The sequence below is a fragment of the Euphorbia lathyris genome, chromosome 2 (assembly GCF_963576675.1).
Source record: "Euphorbia lathyris chromosome 2, ddEupLath1.1, whole genome shotgun sequence".
Taxonomy (NCBI): domain Eukaryota; kingdom Viridiplantae; phylum Streptophyta; class Magnoliopsida; order Malpighiales; family Euphorbiaceae; genus Euphorbia; species Euphorbia lathyris.
In genome coordinates, this window is record NC_088911.1 from 140,853,329 (window position 1) to 140,876,363 (window position 23,035).

At 32.1% G+C, this 23,035-nt stretch overlaps 1 protein-coding gene across 1 annotated transcript; it reads right to left on the reverse strand.

Annotated features, from left to right (window-relative positions):
• Positions 1–14,475: 14,475 nt before the first annotated feature.
• LOC136220153 (pyruvate dehydrogenase (acetyl-transferring) kinase, mitochondrial) lies at positions 14,476–22,423 on the reverse strand. The gene is made up of 6 exons (XM_066007871.1): positions 21,924–22,423; positions 17,645–17,903; positions 17,353–17,533; positions 16,916–17,063; positions 16,629–16,842; positions 14,476–14,781 (listed from the first exon to the last, which is right to left on the reverse strand). Exons 1-6 carry the CDS (start codon positions 22,170–22,172, stop codon positions 14,723–14,725), a joined length of 1,110 nt encoding a protein of 369 aa, XP_065863943.1. The 5' UTR covers positions 22,173–22,423; the 3' UTR covers positions 14,476–14,722.
• Positions 22,424–23,035: the final 612 nt, after the last annotated feature.

The following is a 23,035-nucleotide window of genomic DNA, read 5'->3' on the forward strand; positions in this document are numbered from 1 at the left end:
CAAGCTTTGCCTAGAAATATTCTAGATAAGTTACAGAGTCTGTGCAAATGGGCTAATTCGGAGTTGGTGAAAGGCAATTTTGTTAGCTATGTTGTTGGTGAAGAATTGTTTGGACATGCTGCTAAAGCATTATTGTTGAAGCAGGATATATATTCTATGGTTCATATGGAAGAGATAATTTGCAACGTTATAATTTTCTATATGAGGTATTTTGTTTTTGAAATATTATAGTTTTATTTATATTAGTTGTAGTTGATTCTTACTATGTACTTTTGTGTTTTTATGTAGCTACTTGTTTAATTTGTTGAAGCAAAGAGGAATGGACAAATTGTTTTATTTTGTTGATCCTCATTACACTTATTCAATTGGAAGTACTAAAATAGTAAGGCAACGCTCATATGAGTTGATGAATCGATTGAAGATGTCCACGATAGATAAGTCTATCTTTTTGTGTCCATATAATACAAGATATGAATATTTTAGTTATTTTATTTAATATTTTTGTAAGTAATTTTCTTTATTTTGAAATAATAATAGTATTATTTTCAGTGGACACTGTACGTTGTCAGTTATCGATGTGATAAATTTTAGAGCTTATTGGTTGGATCCGTTGAGAAGGCGTTTGCCAAAGACACATGTATGGATGGATGTTGTGAATGAGTATTTTTGTTGTTTATATTTTGTTTTATACTTTATTTGATATATAATTATGTTTTAAGATTATGTATCTAATTTTAATGAATTTCATTTTAACAGCGTTATTCTATTATACTCTAAGAATGATCAAATTAAAGTCAAATGGACTGCACTTTTGGTAACTCTTAACTTGTATATTAGTTTTGTACATGTGTGAAATTGTTTAGAATGTAAAGGTTAGATTGATGTACATGATTTTAATGTTGTGCTTGTTGTATTGTAGGGTGTGCCAGAGCAGAAAGATCATAAAACATGTGGTTTTTTTGTAATGCGGTACATGAGAGATATTATGATGGACAATGATATATTATGATGGGCAATGATTTGAAGTTTGCCGAAAAGGTATAGTGCACTTATAATAAAGGTTTTGTTGCATTATTTTGAAATTATAGTTTGTTTTATGGTTTTAATTTTTTTTATATTTTGTAGTGGAAAAGTAGGTGTGGTATGCAATATAGTCAATTTGATTTGGATGAAGTTCGGAAAGAGTTTGTGGAAGAAGTGATAAGAGTAGGAGTTACTGGACTTGATGACTGCTTTACTGATGATGTTTCTGATAGTAATGCAATGTAAGTGATATTTAAGAATTTTTAATTTAGATCATGTCTATGTGTTTTTGGAACATATGGTTTATATTTTAGAACATGAAAATAGAATTTAAGAGTATGTGGTTTCTGTTTTGGAACATGGTTAATTTTTTTTCCCATTTTGTTATTTTTTTTATGTTGTTAATAGGAGAGTAGACAAAGATGTAGTTGAGAAAGCGCAAGAAGGTGGTGTTGGAAATCGTGCAAAAAGGATTTCAAAGTTGCCTGTATATCTATAGTCTCCATTTTTGGTTGATTCTGAGCATTTACTAAAGAATATGCTTGGTTCGAGGAGAATGTTGGTGGAATATGCTTTCTGTACTGGAGACCCACAGTAAGATCTTAATTGAATGTTGTTTGTGTTAATTTGAATTTTCTTTAAGATATACTTATTGTTTTTATTTTATTCTGTTTGCTTTTTTTGAAGTGAGTTGTTGTATAGTGATTGTTTGTCCACAATCAATAGAGAGGAGATTATGACCTTGTCAGGAAAGAATCATTTGGTTTGTAATGTTGTTGATGCGTGGTCTCGAATATTGAATTGTGAAAGGAAGAGCAGAGGTCAAACTGCTATGCATAGATTCTTCTTCTCTACTGTACCATTTGTATGTGTTTTTACTTTTTGATATATTTTTTTTGTTAAAAAGAAATTGGATTATATTAATATGAATGTTGTATTTTTGTATAGGCGTTACTATGTACTGATAATGGAGTTCCTGGAACTACTAAGTACAGCGAAAGACACAATGCTTTTTTTGAGAGGATTAGTTATGAACTTCGTGAGGCTAAAGTAGATAGTTTACGGAGTTATCACTTGGTAATTATATTAAAAGTAAATTGTGTTTTACTGTAATTTTTGTTTGAAATTATTATGATTGCTAATGATTTATCTTTTTAGGTGTTCTTTCCGGTTGTTTATGCTGCACATTTCTATCTTTTTGTTATCAATCATTTTACTGGAAAGATAGACGTTATTGATAACAAGGCTCTTGAGAAATGTGTACAACCTTCTAGTAAATATAAGGGTTTTCCAAAGGCTTTGGTAATATTACTCAACTGTTTTTTAGTTTTGTTATTGTGTTCTATATATTTATTGTCATGTTCGGAAAAACTAATTGTATGTTCTGAATAGTTGATGATATGTTTTAATATTGATAAGATGTTGCTTTATGTTTTTCAGGTGAAGGCATATTCACTTTATATTAAAAGAGAAAGCCCTGAGTGTTTGAATGATATCAGTGCTTATAGTGCAAGACATTTGAAGTTGAAGTTGAAGTGGAAAGACACAACCAACAATGATGATTGTGGTGTTTTCCTTATGAAGCATATGGAATTATATTTTGTACAAGATGTTAATAAATGAGATATTGGAGTTTGAGATAACATTGTGAGTTTTTTTTTTAAATCTTTTTTATGACAGGCTGATGTTATTATTTTGAGAATGTTAGTAATATTGATTTTGTAATATTGCATGTTGATCAGTTGAAGAATTTTAGAGTTGAGTACTGTTGGAGGATTTTGTCAGATTCTGGAAACAAAGAAGTTGCTGCTGTTAATGAGAATGCATTAAAATGGAAGAATGAACAAATAAAATAATTTTATATTGTGTAATTGCTGTAAATATTTCTAGCATTGTATTTTGGAATTTTAGAATATTTTTTGTACAAGTATTATTAGTTCAGTTAGTTATAATTTGTAATATATATGGGATAGTTATTGTAATTTTTGTAAAATATATTGTAGAAGTTTCTGTTGGCAAAGTTTGTGTTTTATTTTTTAACATGTTATATATGTTAGAACAGAAGACATATTATTTGGAACATAAAACATATTTTTTGGAACATACACGATTTTGATAACATCAATGAAGTGTAGATTGGATATATTTGTTTAGAGTAGAAAGGTGTGCAACTTAGAGGTTTGTTTAACAAAATGTGTAATCATATGGAAATTCATCAGAATAGCATGAGAAGCTTGAAGTTAAATTTTACTGCTATACATATTTATATCCACTATAAACATGTTAGATTCATTTTGTCATCAAGATTTATAATACATGTTATGATGATCATATTTATAATACTTAAAATATGATAATTATGGCACACGTCATAAATTGGATAGAATATAGATAAAAAGATAGAGGAACATGAAATAATTATTATACTTATAATACTTTGAAATATGATAATTATGTCATTGAATGAAATACGGGTAAAAAGATAGAGAAATAAAAATAATAAAATTTAGAGAAATAAAAATAACAAATTTTCAACTTCTTACATAGAAAAATAATAATTCTGTGACAATAAATTGTATATTGGAAAGATTAAATCGTTGTTCTAAAACATGTATCATATGTTCTAAAAAATATATCATATGTTCTAAACAATATAAGAGATTAGTTGTTCTCTTTTTCTGGACAGTTTCTGCTTTTTTTCTGGTTTTCCTCAACAACTTTCTTTCTTTCACTCTTCAATCTTTTATCACTGTTTTCTTTTGGAATATGTACACATGTACCTTTGTTCTTTGATATTTTTGGTGCTTTGACATTAATTTCAGTTGGTACACTAGTTCCAATCAACATTTCAATGTCTTGATTTTTTTTGTAAGAGTTCTGTTTTTCTCAGTGTCTTTTTGAGTGATGTTAGCTTCTAAATCCATTCTGATTCCTTGAAACTTCTTCACAAGATCCTTTATATTTTCCTCATTACCTTGAGCCAAATAGACACAAACATTAATCTCTGACCATAGTTGATTCAGCAATGTTTTCTTATCAATTGTAGCAGCACATTCTTCCATAAGATTTCCGTGCAGATTGATGTTTTTGACTTGTTGCTAATGTAGTCCATCTGTTAAGCACATACCTGTTAGGAATTGATTCAAGCATTTTTGCCTTCCAAACCCACACCATGTGTCTACATGGTAAGCCTTGTCTTTCAAACTTCTTGCACGAACATTTTGTTTCGTTTTCAATGTTGCTGTACATAACCTGAAAGTTTTTTGATGTCCTTTGCTCTTTGATAGTGTAAATTTCGAAAGGAGGTTGTTTATAGAATCCGTCTATTCCACAAAAGAAAGAAGCATTATAAACCTCTTCCTGAAACTCATAAAAGACAGTAGTTGTATAAACATCAGCTCCATGTGTTTCAATACCCATTGGTGTTTTGCATACATGTCTTTTATGTTTGGCTCCATGTGTTATGCCTTTGTGCATCCATTACACTATCAAATCTAAAATAAAATTCTACAAGACTTAAATGGGAATTTGTAAAAGCAGTGAAAAAGTTGTTCTCGCTCTCTGACCTTGATGTAGTTCTCATAATTCCTCCTAGGAATAAGTCCCTGAAGTACGCTGGAATCCACATTTTTCTAATTTCAAATATTTGACATAGCCATTCATGTTTTTCCAAATTAAACTCTGAAATGACTGCTTTCCATTTTTCATCAAATTCTTCAGGTTCAATCTTAACACTCCAGACAATTAATTGAATCCTTTTTAAGAAATTGGTTTCTTGCATAATTGCACGACCTATTAAGAAAACCAGTAAGTAGAACAATCAAAACATACAATTTAATATATTGGAACATACAATTTAATACCTGATCAAAACATATAGTAGAACAATCAAGCAGTAAAAATTTTAATTGTAAACAAAGCTTTAGAAGGCTTACCTAATTTATCATTCATCTTTTTCATAATGTGCCACATGCAGAATCTATGTTCTGTTTTTTGGAAAACATTTTTTATTTGAATCTTCATTGCTGGATCTTGATCTGTTATTAAGCACATAGGTTCATTGCTTCCCATTGCGTTAAGAAATGTTTTGAAAACCCACTCAAATGATGCAATATCTTCTTTAGTAATGAAACAAGCAGCGAACGTAACACATTTTTTGTGGTGGTCTACTCCAGTAAAGGGGCCAAAGATCATGTTATATCTGTGGAAATAATATACAAATATTTGTAAATAAGAAAACTTTTTAAGGATATAAGAATAAGATTTTAGAACATGCCAATAAGATATTAGAACATGCCAATAAATATTTAGAACATGCAATAAGAAATTGGTACATGTAATATAATACCTGTTTGTTTAGTATGTTGTGTCAAAAGATACCATATCACCAAATAGAGCATAATTCTTTCTACAAATGGGGTCTGCCCATAAAGCTTTGCAGAGATGATCGTCTTCATCCATATCAAAGTCGGAAAAAAAAAGCAGACCATAGAATTTTTTTCTTGCTGAAAATGTCAATAAACATTTGGGCATCTGACTCATAAATGCAAGCCTTTAAACCTCTGTGGAAGTTTTTGAAATCTTGCTTAGATGCTCCTACATTGTTGTATCCTCCAATATTTTCTTTCATTTGACTGTATGTTCTTACGGGTCCGACATTCATCTACACAAAACACATGAACAAATTTTATAAAGAAAGTAAATACAATTTGAAAACATTGTAGATGTTGTTAGGAAAGTAAATTTAGAATATGACTCACCCTAGAATTATCAACAATCAACTTCTTGTGTAGTATTGTCAGTTTTCTTCCCTGTTTTTAAAATTTCATATAGCGTGGACTGTAAAGTGGGTGTGTATGTTCCTCTTTTAAACGAAAGACAATATATTTTCCATCATTGCAGTACTTTAAAACAATGTGTGCTTGGCATCCAACACGTGTGATTAATCTTCTTCTCGATTTTTGTCCTTCAGTATCTTCAACATTTTTTTTCTGCTTATGGCCTGCTTTATTGCACAAACAGTATTGAAAAATCACAACATTTGCGTTCTTTCTTTTTTTAACTGTAGATTTTCTAATATTAAATCCTGCTTCAGTGGCATATGCTTTGTAAAATTCAATACCCTCATCAATAGTATTAAATTTTGTTCCTACAATAGGTATTTTTTTCCGGAGAGCAACATGGCTTCCATTCTTTTGTTCCTCCAGGAGTCAGCACAATTTCTACTTGTGGAGTGTAGGATATAATTGTAGTGGAAGAATCATTTGTCTGCTCTTCATTTGACACTGCATTTAAGTGCAATTTTGGAACATATGTGATAATATATAGCACATATGAATAATTATTTAGAACATGAGGTACAGTTTGAAGAACGTAGTGAACTCTATATTTCAATATACTCAATTTTACAACTAATTATAAATAAAAAACGAATAATATGTACTATTATCTATAGAACACATGAACAATTATTTAGAATAAGATTTTTTAGATTATGAAGAACAGAGAAATTATGAAGAACACATGTACCTGTTTCAATAGTTGAAAACAGAGAAATTTCATGGTTATCATCATTCTCCTGTAGATCATTGTCTATTATTTCATGCAATTCCATTGTTTTGGAATAGAATCTGAATGATTTCCAATCTGTTTCAGATTTAAGCAATTTCTGAATAATTATAAGCATAAAAAACAGAACACAATTTAATATTCATTTATAGTTGTTGGAGATAAAATTACCTGATTGATGCTATTTCTTTGACTGTAGATCGTTTTTACTTAATCTGATTTGCGATTTCAGATTATTTTTGGAGTGTTTAATGACGGAACGATGATGGAGAAGATGATGGAGAACGATGATGGAGAAGATGATTTAGATCGCTGATGAAGAACGATGATGGAGAAGATGTGAGGGATTTGAGCGTTTTTTTATCGTGATTTTGCTGTGAGTGATTTGCGCGATTTGTTGATTGGAATAGCAGGTGGTTTTAGTATTGAGTTAAACGGTGTAGTTTTAGGTGGTTCTCACCTATCAAAGTGTCCTCACCTAAGGGAGGGTTCTCACTTGATCCCTCCCCTATATATATTAAATGGAGAATCCGCATGATCAGTGGCGAATACAGGATTACTCGGTTGGGGGGCCGATTTTACACGTGCCTTCGCAAAAAAAAAATTTTTTTTGCTAAATCGAACTTGGTCAATTTTTTTTTGTATATATGCGTGTTATAATTTGAATGGTCAAGAACCAATTTTTAATTATTAATGTACAATTTCTCAAAATTATGCTAGATTTCGTTAAATAGTCATAACATGTAAAAAAATTGGATTTAGAGATGACCGAACAGGTAAAAAAAAATTAAAAATTTTGATTTGAGAGGGTCTACCAGGCCAAAAAAATAATATTTTGGATGTAAAAAGACCTAACAGGCCCAAAAAAATAGAAATTTGGATTTAGAGAATACCTAATAGACCCAAAATATTGAAATTTGGATTTTTGGACAAGCTTGGGGGCTAATTTAACACCCCGATATTTTTTTTTGTTTTTGTGATGGGGAACCCAAAACTATCCGGGATCAAGGTAGTTCCGGCGGCCGGAGAGGCCCGAGTCTCCCCTTGTCTACGCCCCTGCACTGGATCCCATAAGGGCATATCGGGGATGGATACGAGGATCCCATAAAGTAGGGATACATATCCCCATCCTTGCACTGTCTCCGCTAATAAGAGATAAAACAATCCTAATCCCCACTTCGTATAGAAATTTTAATCGAGGATTTTCTATTCCTGATAGGGCAGAACCCCGACGGGACGTGGAATCCTCGCCCCATTTGCAATTCTACGCTAACTAAAGGCTCAAAAAAAAAAACTAAAACCATTACCAACTTGATAAGAATAAAAGGATATAAACTCAAATTTGATCATATGAATGCACCTCCAACTCCAACTAGCATTAAAAAAAACATTTAATAATGCTCATAAACCCTAAACCCTAATATTATAATTGTGAGATACCTTCATTTTCAATAAATTAAGCAACATATAAGCAAATCTCAAATTAATTAGTTGTTGTTATATACCCACTTCACTTCATCTAATTAAATTAATAAACTTAAGCCTCTAATCCAACAGACATATGTACCCTCAAAAAAATCCTTAAGATTTTGATACATTGTTCCTGCAATAGGATATATATGTATAATTAAGAGAAAAATATAAAAAATAATAGTTCTCGTAGTTTAAAAGTACGCAAATAGAAGTCTGTATTTTGTAAATTTTGTAGTCAAAAGATGTGCGAGTCAATTTTTTGATCAAATAATATTTGTGGTTTAGTTAATTTGCAAAATCAGACGTTGTATTTTCGATAATTTTCAAAGTCTGTCTTTTTAATTGCTCCAAATCGCTCATTTTTGGGGTCAATAGTCATGACAATAATTTTTTACGGAATGTTCGAGTTTCTAAATCGCACAAAGCCTGTTTGCAAAATTTTAAACCACGTGGATTATTTTTATAAATCGGTCAAACTATATGGTTTATTTTTGTACTTTTCCATAGAATAAAATGAAAAAGAAAATAAATGGAAGGATTAAACCCCTATTTAACGCCTGTAGTATCTAAAATTTTGTCATTTGTCTCCTGTAGTGTTATTTGATAACATTTCTACCTTTGAATGAAAAACTAACTGATTTATTAAATATTTTACCACATGACACAATTTTTTTATATGTGACATGTAAATATAATAATTGTTTTAATTTATTTACTATATAGTCTTAATTGTGGATAAATAAGAAAAAAAAAATCAATTCTTTATTTGTAAAGATAGTCTTGTGATTCAAAAATTTGCAAAGAACGGTTATGTGCTTTATGCAGTTTACAAACTTGGTCATCTGTCAAAAATTATTGTCGCGACTATTTACCCCAAAAAGAAACGATTTAGAGCAATTAAAAACACTTACTTTGCAAATTTTACTCAAAATACAAGGTTTCACTTTGCAAATTAACTAAACCACAAATATTGTTTGATTGAAAAATTGATTCACATATCCTTAACTGCAAATTTTACAAAGCACATAACCCCTATTTGTAAATTTTTAAACCACGAGAACTGTTTTTCCAAATCAGCCAAATCACAATATTTATTTTTATACTTTTCTAAAAAAAATCAATTGCCACGTGTATATGTCATACGTTAAAAATTGCGTCATGTGACAAAAAAAAAAAAACTCAGTTAGTTTTTTATTCAAAATGGGTTAAATGTCACCTATATTAGTACATCAAGAGGCAAACATTACCGAATAATACTATAGGGAGTAAATGATAAAACTTTGGATACTAGAGGGGTCAAATATGGATTTAATCCTAAATGTAATGGTTAGGTTAAAGGAAAGTTCCATCCAACCCAATTTATTAATTTTAATTAGTTTAATATTTTGGAGGTAGTTAGATTTAGATAGAGATAGCAGAATGTTGATTTTGTCAGACATTTTAATTAATTTTAATTAGTGAGCATGCACATTGTCTATATATATATATATATATATATATATATATATTTTGTTTGGTGTGGTTGGGTCTAGTTTGTGTTTGTATGGATAAATATTTTTTATTTTGATTCCAAATGTTACATCAAATTATTTTAATTTTATTAAAAGTTTAGACAAAAAGAATAACATTTCATCATTATTCATTAAACTAATAAAATTAACTATCTGAACGGTGTATCTAAACTTGACTAAGAGTTGTTTGATTGCTCATTTTCATGTTTCTGTTTGTCTTTTCACGTCAAAAATGAGCGTTTTAGGTGTTCGGTTAATAACCTCATGTTTGCTTTTTACATCTGAAAAGCAGAATTAGGTGTTTGGTTAGTGACCTCCTGTTTGGCTTTAACACCTGAAAAGCAGCCTTTTACAAAAGCAGAGAATTTTTGCTTTTTGGAAAAGCTGTTTTTTCCAACAGCAAATAGAGATAACAAACAGCAAACCGAAACAGCAAACAGTAGGTAAAACAAACAAGCCCTAAGTGTTCAGATTTACTGTTGAGTCTTCCGAAGCTCTACCTGTAAATAGACATGTTCATGGGTCGGACTGGATCCAACAGGTTTTTGTCTAAAAATGCCAAGTCCAAACCTAGCCCAACATGCTGTTAATTTAGGTGGGTTTGGGCTCAAAAATCAAATCTCAAATCCAGTCTATATAAGTCCACCTAAATATATATGTATAATTTTTAATAATAAAAAATTAAATTTATACTTAAAAATAAATATTAATATATAAATATATAAATTATATTAATTAATATTAATATGCGGGCCAAACTGAACCGGTACGTGCTATTTTTATAAATCCCAAGTCCGCCCTAAAAGATGGGGCTTTAGTGGGCCTAGGTTGGACTGGGCCTAAAGACAAATGTTCATGTCCAAGCCCGCCCATGCAGGTACCCAGACCCGTGAATAGGTCTATCTGCAAAATAGAACCCGTTCTGATGCCTAAATATTGGAGTCTCAAAGTAGATAAATTATTTGTCATTTTTTTTTTTTTGATAAAAAGAGACTTGTATTAAAAAGAATAAACAACATCATTTTGAATACAAGTTGAAACAAACAATGGAAAATCTTCAATCAAAATTTCCTCACGTGATAGAGTAAAAGCCCAGGCAGCGAGAGAGTGTGCAACCGTATTGGCTTGACGCTTCTCATGAATGAATTCTATCTGTACAAAAGCTTGTGCTTCCTCCAAAATATCAGTAACAATCACCCCAATCCAATTAGAAATAATTTCATCTCCACATAGGAGACGAATTGCAGATAATGAATCTGAAGCAATTAAGATAGAATGGAAACCAGCATCTTTAACAATTCTGACCGAAGAAAGGATAGCCATTAATTCCGCATGTAAAGCAGATAATGCTTTACCAATCGGCCCCCCTCCAGATAATGCGACGAAACCAGTTGAATCCTGTACGACCAATCCAAAAGCAGCATGGTGAGATCTTAGAGAAAATGAAGCATCACAATTCACCTTATATATGCATGATGGAGGAGCAAACCACTGTACATTAGATGATAAACTCTGACCAGGTCCGAAATTCCTATCTGCTGAAGTTGTAGTTATTAAACCTGCCGCAAAACCCTGCAACGTCGATCTTACACTTTCTGCAGCCACTTGAAAACCTAATTGTTTCTTACCATGAACCATTTGATTCCGTTCAAACCACAAAAACCAAACCATTCCATAGAATAAAGCAGCTTCTTCCCGTGAAATTGATGATAAAACAGCAGCAAACCAGTCTATGCAGTCAAGACCTGTCAACTTATATACCATAACAGACAGATTTAAAGATTTCCAATACAACTTCGTGACGGAACAAAATTTAAGCAGGTGAATTATAGTTTCCTCAGCCATTCCACACAAAGGACATCTATCATACAACGAAATTCCTTTTTTAGAAAGATTATTAAAACATGGAAGGATGTTCTTCCCTGCACTCCAAACGGTGTGAATAAATTTGGCCGGTGCATGTATTGACCATAAAATCTTCCAAAAATGTTGGAGAATGAAAGATGTGGAACCCAAAGAAGATGATAATTGCAAATATTGAACTGCAACTTTATATCCTGATTTGACCAAATAATCACCCTTTCGTGAATGTTTCCAAAACATTGAATCTGCAACATTCTGTCTGCTTAAAGGTATTCGTAAAATAGCCTCAGCCACCTCAGATGTGAAACAAAAATTGATTAAATCCCTTTTCCAACAAAAAGAATCAAAATCAATCAAACCTGAGACCCAATCAGATGGAAGATCATTGAGAAGAATCAAAGGTCGATTACAAGGAATATCTGGTATCCATCTAGAGTGCATAACCTTCACTGAGCGATCCTCTCCAATCCTCCAGCAACTTCCATCAAGAATAACATTTCGAGCTTGCAACAGGTTACGCCAGACATGACTTGCACAATAACCAACTTTAGCTTCCATCAACCCCTGTCTTGGAAAATATTTATGTCTAAAGATTTGGGAAATCAAAGAATTTGGGTTATCAATCATACGCCAAACCTGTTTAGCAAGCAATAAAAGATTAAAAGCAAATATATTTCTGAAACCCAAACCTCCATCTTCCGTTGGTAAACATAATTTTTCCCAATTGAGCCAATGAATTCTTTTTGAACTAGAGTCATGATTCCACCAAAAGCGAGCAATTAATTGTTGTAACTCATCACAAAAAGTTTTCGGAAGCAAAAAACAACACATAACATATTGGGGGATAGCTTGTGCCACTGATTTAATCAGAACCTCTTTCCCCCCTCGTGATAGGCCTTTTTCATGCCACCCACTGATCCTTTTCAACATTCTGTCTTTTATAAAGTTAAACACAGATTTTTTAGATCAACCCACAACCGATGGAATTCTCAAGTATTTTGCAAATGAAATCACCTCTTTAACACCCAAATGTTCAACACAACGAACACGACAATCAGCAGTCACACCAGAACTAAAAATAACATCTGTTTTATCATAATTAATTTGTTGCCCAGATACCTGCTCATATACCCAAAGTAGAGATCGGATAATCTCACACTCTGTTGAATTGGCTCTAAAGAAGAAAACAGAATCATCCGCAAAAAATAAATGTGAAGTTATGGGACTAGTCCGACTCACTCGAATACCATGCAATGCTCTATCAGATACAGATTTCCTAATCAATGTTGAAAGCCCTTCCGCACAAATCAAAAACAAATAGGGTGAAAGAGGATCCCCTTGACGAAGACCCCTACTTGGTTTAACATAACCTTTAGGCACCCCATTTATAAGGAAAGAATAGGAAACTGAAGATAAACATTTGTGTATTAAGTTGACCCAACAACTAGGAAAACTCATAACTTACATCATATCCGTTAGAAAACTCCATTCAACCCTATCATATGCTTTGCTCATATCTAATTTCAAAGCACATATTCCTTTTCTACCTTTAATCCTATGCTTCATCGAATGGAATAATTCAAATGCAATCAAAGCATTATCCGTAATTAAGCGACCAGGTACAAATGCACTCTGTGTAGGGTGGATAATTGATTTTAAACATGATTTCATCCTATTAGCAAGTGTTTTTGCGACCAGTTTGTAAGCCACATTACACAAACTAATAGGTCTAAGATCTTTCATCTTTTTATTTGTCATTTTTATTCAATGTAAAATATTTGATTTTCTGGAGAGGAAAAAACCCTCACATCTTTCATCTTTTTATTTGTTATATTTAAGTAATTATATACATTAAGTTTTTTATTATATATAAAAAAGGGATTTTTTACCTAAACATCACAAATGATAATAATATTTTGATTTTAATCAAATTGATAATTTTTATTTATATTATATCAAATAGATTCATTTTTATTTTAAAAATATCATAAAGTAAAAAGTAACCACCATTTTTTAACCTTCTTTAAAATAACTAACATTTTTATTTTAGAAATGTCATAAAGTAAAAAGTAACCACCATCTTTTAACCTTCTTCAAAATAATTAGTTATTGATAACTTTCTTAATAAAAAAAATCAAAATAAAATTTAATATAACCATAAATTTTTTCACAATTGCGTTTTTATTGACTTTTCCTATCTTTTCTCCTTCCCTCTTCTTTTGTTTGTTCTCCTTTTTCTTCTCTTGTTCAAACACTCTCTTTTTTTCTTTTATTTATATATTGAGGGTTTGCCAGTTCTTGGGCCATGGGTGCTCACCCCGCCCAAGTTCTGTTTCGTCTCAATCTCTATTAAAAAAAAAACCCATAAATTTTTCATAGTACAGTAAAACATCTATATAGGAATACACTTAGGACCAGACTATTTGTATAACAATTGAGATATTATTACTAAATAGAGTTTTGTATAATAAAATTTCTCAACACATAAAATTTTAAATTTGCTCAATACTTGATTAAGATTATCATAGGCATGCATGGTTTATATATAATGTACAACAATAGACATTAATGGAACAAATTAAATATTTAGAATTTCAATTTAGAATTTAGGTTTTCAATATATAGATAATTGGAAGAGTTTTATGGGAAAAATGTAAACATCAATTAGAATACTAAATATTTATAATTTCAAATTATAATTTGTGTTTCCAACTCATAGATAATTTCAATAGTTTTTTTAATATTTTATAATTTAGTTTGAATTCTTAATATATATATATATATATATATATTACTATATAGAGACATAGTTTCTAAAGACGAGACTTGAAAAGTGTATAACAAATAACGTTTGATCCAAGCTAGGACCGAGTTTTTTTTTATAACAAAATAAAGATTCTTCCTATATAGAAGTTTTACTGTAACTGTATCTATTTTTGGAACTCCTGTTCGGTTTTATGTACCCCCTCCAGCTATTTCGTGAAGGACAGGGTTAAGTAAATATTACTCTTTGATTAATCAAAGAAATCCAATAGTATAATGAAGAAAGAAAATTGCAATATGAACCTTTCCTACAAAGTGATAGCATTGCCCTCGAAAAAATATACAGAAGTATCGGAAAATATACAAAAGCATCGAAAAAATATACAGAAACGGATCTTATGAACGTACGTAAATTAGTGCCGATTTGTTAGACTGAACAGTTAACAGGATAACAAAAGTATCCTTTTTACATCATTCATCATTTCCAAATTTCAATTCTCAGAAATTAATATGTTGAACAATCAAGGGAGAGGCTCTTGCGAATCTCCCAATCGCAACAAATGAAGGTACGCATCCGTCCCTGCATAAACACAACGCAAAATCAGCAACGGAACTTAATAATCAGTAGCTGGTTTGAGTGAAGTAATCGTGATTGTTTTCGTGTTCTCTGAATGGCGAAAGTTCTGAAGACTAATATTTTGCATATTCATTGCATTTACAGGGCGAAAAGGCAACACGAAGACTAATATTTTGCTTATTCATTGCATTTACAGGGCGAAAAGGCAACACGTAATCAGCACTGGAACTTAGATAATCAATAGCTGATCGGAACTTAGCTAATCAATGACTGCATTGAGTGATCTAATCGTGATTGTTTTCGTGTTCTTAGAATAGAAGTTCTGAAGACTAATATTTTGCTTATTCGTTGCATTTACGTGGCGAAAAGGCAACAAGCAATCAGCAATCGAACTTAAATAATCAATAGCTGCTTTGAGTGACCTAATCGTGATTGTTTTCGTGTTCTTTGAATAGAAGAAGTTCTGAAGCCTAATATTTTGCTAATTCGTTGCATTTACATGGCGAAAAGGCAACATGTAATCAGCAATGGGACTTAGATAATCAATAGCTGATCGGAACTTAAATAATCAATGGCTACTTTGAGTGAACTAATCGTGATTGTTTTCGTGTCCTCTGAATGGCGAAAGTTCTGAAGACTAACATTTTGCTAATTCATTGCATTTACATGGCGAAAAGGCAACACGCAATCAGCAATGGAACTTAAATAATCAATGGCTGATCGGAACTTAACTAATCAATGGCTGCTTTGAGTGATCTAATCGTGATTGTTTTCGTGTTCTGTTCTTAGACTAGAAGAAGTACTGAAGACTAATATTTTGTTTATTCGTTGCATTTACGTGGCGAAAAGGCAACACGCAATCAGCAATGGAACTTAAATAATCAATGGCTGATCGGAGCTTAACTAATCAATGGCTGCTTTGGGTGATCTAATTGTGATCGTTTTCGTGTTCTTCGAATAGAAGTTCTGAAGACTAATATTTTGCTTATTCATTGCAATTTACATGGCGAAAAGGCAACACGCAATCAGCAATGGAACTTAAATAATCAATGGCTGCTTTGAGTGATCTAATCGTGATTGTTTCGTGTTCTTTGAGTGCAAAAATACCCCTAATGTTTTGGGGCCAGGAGCAATTTACCCCTAAAATGGTGCAATTTTACCCCTAATGTTGGTAGCCAAGAGCAATTTTACCCCTAATGTCAATAATTTGGATCAATTTCGAACATTATTGTAAAACACATATATTTTTGTTCCTTATTATGCACCAATTGCCCACGAGTTCGTTCTAAAAAAAGGATTTCATGTTTTTTATAATTTAATAATAGAACTGAAGATTAATATTTATAAATTCAGTTATTTTTTTATTTTTTTTGTCCAATTCGTACAAAAGACAAGTATCTTCTTTTTTTATTTTTTTTGCATCCCAACATATGTTTGCGATTTGTTACTAATAAAATGACGCACGTGCGAAGTGTAAATGACAAGATTCATGGCCGAGAAGACAGTTTGATAAATTATTTTTCAAATTGACCCAATTTATCAACGTTGGGGTAAAATTGCTCTTGGCTTACAACGTTAGGGGTAAAATTGCACCATTTTAGATGTTAAGGGTAAAATTGCTCATGATCCAAAACGTTAGGGGTATTTTTGCACCTTAACCCAAGAAGTTCTTCAGACTAATATTTTGCTAATTCATTGCATTACATGGCGAAAAGGCAACACGGAAAAAGGGAGAAGTAATAGCACTAATGTGTTTCAGTTTCAGCGGCAATGCAAATGATCGATTCATTCTAAATGCAAATGATCGATTCATTCTAAATGCAAGCAATATTATATGATTGAACACTCACCATATCCCTCCATAGAAATAATCTGCAGATCACCTCCAAAATACTGGGCGTACAAACGACTGATTGGAAGCCCGTATCCATATCCAGCCATTGTCACTGAATCAGCAGTACCCAGATCACGATGCTCGTCCAATGGATTTCTAGCAGTACTGTAAAGATATGTGAAAATTTTGGGAAGACCACTTCTTGGTATACCACCCCCTTCGTCTGAAACCTATGAAAGCAATAAGATCAATTTCGTATGCATTACCTTACATCTAACGGCATATAATGCGAGATAGTAATACCTTTATAGTCACATCCTCAATTCCTTCTGCAACTATTATACGCACAGGAGGAGAAATTTTGTCTGAATCCATGTAACGCTCTTGAACAGCACGCAACGAGTTCTTGACCAACTCAAACACCATAAGATGCAAGTGTGCCGGAACATACCTGTTACACGAGTAGATGAATGTAAAAAACGAAGGATAGCATAATTATTACAAATTATGGAGAAGGATCAGAGATCTAGTTTAAGCAGAAGGATGTCGAGAAATATCAAAACAATGTTTTTGTAACATCAGTTCATATTAATATCATTTTTGTTGTTTTATGTGCGTGGATGTGTGAGAGAGAAAGTGAAGGATGCGAGCGTAGGATCATTAGATATGGCAATTTCAAGACAGCAAAAACGGAATTTAAAAAAGGAGAAACTAAAACTAAATGAGGAAAAGGAACCTACGGGAATGTAAAACTGGGATCCCCGTAAATATTAACTTCAGGTGCACAGCCATACTCTCGTAAACACATAGCACGGGCATCCTCACTGGCATTCCGTGCTACCTCAACAGGAGACATTTTTGTATGAATATAACCTATACAATGAGGCGGCGGATTGGGATTGTGCAACTCCACATGCTGCCCTGAGCAAAATTGAACAAAAATACAGATAACGAAGTTTATAAGACTAAAACTTGCTTGCTGAGAAACCAGCAAAAATATGTTGTATATGACAATAGGAAGTCAGGACTAACCAATGAGCATTCGGATCCCAATTCTAGACATGTAAAAACGATCCAAAAACTGGTGAATCTCATCAAGGTCTTCATACGAAATCTTTGAAGTAATCCCTTTCTTTAATTGTTGAACACCTAAAGCCATCATAGGAACCACATTGTTGTGTCTTACTTTAATTGCCTTAATCATTTGTGTGAATTCCTTCTCATCATTGGAATCCTTGATATCTGCAAAGGATCTCAGATCACGGAAAGAATCCAGGTACCAATCTCGTACCTTAAGACGAGCAAAGTAAGGTTCAATCAGTACTACCCTAGGCCTAGACAATGCATACTCCGTACAAATAGGAATTCAGGAATCAACTCATCAACAGCCATAAATTTTCTTTCCAAGCATGGTAAAAATGCCATTATAAAACAAAAACTTGAAGAGCATTGTTAAATGTTAATTTTGGGAGAGCATGACCGATCTTTTACCTAAGCATATATAAAACTTCGGAACAGCTAAGCAAACAAAATCTTTGGTAAATTGCAGTCAAAAGTCTAAGAATCTGATACAATTCACACAAATTAGACCGGTACGAACAAGAATTCCAGAATCAACTTATCAACATCCATAAATTTTCTTTCCAAGCATGGTAAAAATGCCATTATGAAACAAAAACTTGAAGAGCATTGTTAAATGTTAATTTTACCTTCAGTAATTGCAGTCAAAAGTCTACGAATCTGATATAATCCACACAAATTAGACCGACTATAACTGAAATCACATTAATGATGAGAGACTTCCAACCTAAAAAAGGGATAGATTTTGTCTTTATAAAGGAGAAATGAACAGAGGAGGAACAAATTTTCTTAACAATTGTTTACTTTAATCAATGCAGAATCACATTTGAATATGATATATACTGTTTCTAAAGGACATAAGAAAAAGTTCTCAGTCAAGCTATTCTAAAAAATTACTTTTACATTATAATATGTTTCCCCACAGCCATAAAAACCTCATCTCTGAACCCGAATTTCACCAAATCAACTCAGATATATATATATATATATATATATATATATATATATATATATATATAAAGAAAAATGAGGAGGGTAAAAGAAACCCCAAAAAAGGATCTCAGATCACGGAAATAATCCAGGTACCAATCTCGCACCTTAAGTTACGCAAGTTAAGGTTCAATCAGTATTAGCCTAGACCTGGACAATGCGAACTCGGTACAAACAAGAATTCCAGAATCAACTTATCAACATCCATAAACTTTCTTTCCAAGCATGGTAAAAATGCCATTATAAAACAAAAACTTGAAGAGCATTACAAAATTTCACCATAGGAAAAGGCCTCCTCTTTTCTCTACTTCTGAAAGCAAAAGGACTGGTTCTAAGACTTCCAAACTACTAAGCAAACACATTCTTTGTAAACTGCAGTCAAAGTCTAAGAATCTGATATAATTCACACAAATTAGACCGACTATAGCTGAAATCAGATTACAAATGAGAGCCTTTGAACCGAAACGAACTGCTAAAAATTTTCTTATAAATTGTTTACTTTAATCAATGCAGAATCACATTTGAATATGATATATACTGCTTCTGAAAGGGGATTTTGCCCCAAAATGGGGTTCTAAATAAAAATTTATTCCTATTGGGAGCCCGGTTAAACATTTTGCCCACTGTAGGGCTTGTTTAACCGGGCTCGAAACCGGAAGACAAACTTCCGGTTCCAAATTGTAAAGAAACCGGAAGTTTGTCTTCCGGTTTCTAATTTTAATTTTTTTATTTATTTTTTTTAATAATAAAATATAGAAACCGGAAGTTGTCCTTCCGGTTTCAATTTAATATATATCTTTTAAAAACTTTGAATTCTTCATCCCTGCTTTTCAAAAATATTTAATGTAAAATTTCAAAAAAGTCCCTCTATCTTTTTTAAACTTTTAATTTAACTTCAATCTTTAACTATTTATTTTTAAATTCATTAATTAAACATTTCCTTGTCAAATTAGTTAGTAGTAAATATCTAATTCGGTAAAAAATGTTTATTCTTTTAAATGTGAGTTTGAAATTATATTTTTGGCAGTTTAAATTACGGTTTTTACAGTTTCTTTATAATTTCAAACGTCATCGAAAAGTTACGACTCAGAGTGACAGTTAAATAACACTTAAACCATTTCAAACTGTAATTTAAACTGTTCGAAGTGACGGTTAAATGTTCGAAGTGCAAAAAAACATATTTCAAACTGTAATTATAAAGAAACTGTAAAAATTGTAATTTAAACTGTCACTTCGAACGGTAACGTTACGGTTAAGTTTATAATTTCAAACGTCACCGAAAAGTTACGGTTCGAAGTGACAGTTAAATGTTGGCCAAATTTAAATGTCACTTCGAACAGTTTAAATTACAGTTTGAAATGGTTTAACTGTCACTTTGAACCGTAACTTTTTGGTGACGTTTGAAATTATAAAAAACTATAAAAACCGTAATTTAAACTGTTAAAAATATAATTTCAAACTCACATTTAAAAGAATAAACATTTTTGACCGAATTAGATATTTACTACTAACTAATTTGGCAAAGAAATGTTTAATTAATGAATTTAAAAACAAATAGTTAAAGATTGAAGTTAAATTAAAAGTTTAAAAAAGATAGAGGGATTTTTTTGAAATTTTCCATTAAATATTTTTGAAAAGCGGAGGTGGAGAATTGAAAGTTTTTTAAATATATATATTAAATTGAAACCGGAAGAACAACTTCGCGGTTTCTATTTTTTATTATTAAAAAAAATAAAAAAAAATTAAAATTAGAAACCGGAAGATAAACTTCCGGTTTCTTTACAATTTGAAACCGGAAGTTTGTCATCCGGTTTCGAGCCCGGTTAAACAAGCCCCACAGTGGGAAAAATGTTTAACCGGACTCCCAATAGGGATAAATTTTCATTTAGAACCCCATTTTGGGGCAAAATCCTCTGAAAGGACGTAAGAAAAAGTTCTGAGTCAACATATTCTAAAAAATTACTTTTACAATATAATATGTTTGCCAACAGCTATAAAAACCTCATCACTGAACCCCAATTTCACCAAATCAGCACAGATAGATAGACACGCATATATAAAGGGCGGCTCAGTGCACTACACGTCCCCGCTAAGCGAGGGTCCGGGAAGGGGTCCCACCACAAGGGTGTATTGGGAGCAAGCCTCTTCCCCTGCCATTTTTTTTTTTTTGCAAGAGGCGGCTCCTAAAACACGAAGAAAAAGGAGGGCAAAAGAAACCCCAAAAAAGGGGTGAAGTATTTAGAAAAACCTTCAAAACAGCAGGTTTTTCAGATAAACCATAAGGAAGAGTCTCAAGCACTAAAACTATAACCAATTTTTACCTAAAACTTCCGAACTCTAAGCAAGCAAAACCTTCTGTGATTGCAGTCAAAAGTCCAAGAATCTGATAATTCACACAAATTAGACCTGACTATAACTGAAATCACATTAAAGATGAGAGTCTTCCACCCGTAAACAGGGAGAGATGAACAGAGAAGGAACAAATTTTCCTATAAATTGTTTACTTTAATCGATGCAGAATCACATTTGAATATGATATATACTGTTTCTAAAAGGACATAAGAAAAAGTTCTCAGTCAAAGTATTCTAAAAAATTACTTTTACAATATAATATGTTTTCCAACGGCCATAAAAACCTCATCTCTCAGCCCGAATTTCACCAAATCAGCACAGATAGACATATATACATATATATATAAAGAAAAATGAGGAGAGCAAAAGAAACCCCCAAAAAAGGGGTAAAGAATTTAGAAAAACCTTCAAAACAGCAGGTTTTTCAGATAAGCCGTAAGGAAGAGTCTCTAGCTCTAAAACTATAACCAATTTTTACCTAAAACTTCCTAACTCTAAGCAAGCAAAACCTTCGGTAATTGCAGTCAAAGTCTAAGAATCTAATAATTAGACCTGACTATAACTGAAATCACATTAAAGATCAGAGTCTTCCACCCGAAAAAGGGATAGATGAACAGAGGAACAAATTTTCCTATTAATTGTTCGCTTTAATCGATGCAGAATCACATTTGAATATGATATATACTGTTTCTAAAAGGACATAAGAAAAAGTTCTCAGTCAACGTATTCTAAAAAATTACTTTTACAATATAATATGTTTTCCAACAGCCATAAAAACCTCATCTCTCAACCCGAATTTCACCAAATCAGCACAGATAGACATATATATAAAGAAAAATGAGGAGAGCAAAAGAAACCCCCAAAAAAGGGGTAAAGAATTTAGAAAAACCTTCAAAACAGCAGGTTTTTCAGATAAGCCGTAAGGAAGAGTCTCGAGCTCTAAAGTTCTCCTAGCAATTCGAATAGGCAATTCCTTATGAAGAAACTGAGCAGAAATGAGGAGATTCCTGGGAGTAGGTTGAGACCCAAATTCCATCATATACCTCAAACTAACACCCGTTTGCTTCATGGAACCCCATCTCTGAACTTCCTCTAAGAAAGATTTGGAAAAGGTTTGGCAGGCCTTCTTAGCCGCCATAACTCCTTCCAATTAAAGCTAGAATGAAAATCCGAAGCTCGAGCTTCCTCCAAATGCACCAGTAGCATGCAATTGAATAACGAAATCAAAGAGGGAATCGGAAAATGACATATATAAAGAGAAATTGAAGGAGCAGCGAGTAAAATTGAGGAAAGGAAAGCTAGGGTTAGATTTCAAGGAGAAGAGAGAGCCAGGGAAGAGAGAGTTTCATGAAAACCGTTTTAGCAGGTAAATGATAGAGATAATAGCAAAGTGACACGTGGAAAAGTTTTGTATTTTTGTGTTGTCGATTATATTTATAGGGTGTGTTTGGATGAATGGATGAGATAAATGAGGTGGAAAATAGAGCCTTTGCTAAATATGTGTGATAGGTGTTTCCCACTTGTACATCAAAATACAGAAGACTATTCTTGTTTCCTTATCCTGGTTTTCCAATGAAATTGGGTAAATTACATTCGTGTTTTTTCACATTTTGGTGTTCAACCTTCAATTTTGAATATAAAACTATACAGATCTTATTTGGTAAAGAGTTTTTTTTTTTTAGTAAAATTAGAGGTTTGAACTACTTTAAAAGTTTTGACTAGTCAAACCTCCAATAATGGTGTTTGGTGAGAAGAGGTTTGAAAGAGTTTATTGGGTCAAAAAAACTAATTTTGAAAACACTTATTTTAGAAGCTTTTGCAATTAGCTTATTGCTCCATCTCTTTTCATGGACATTTTTACCCCTAGTTAATACTCTTTAATCTGAAATAAATGTTTTATTATATCTTTTTTTATCATTTTACACAAACAGATATTATCAATCAGCTAAGTTTTACGAAACAAGTTCGGACAATCCGCTAATCAAATCAGCTAACCAAAAA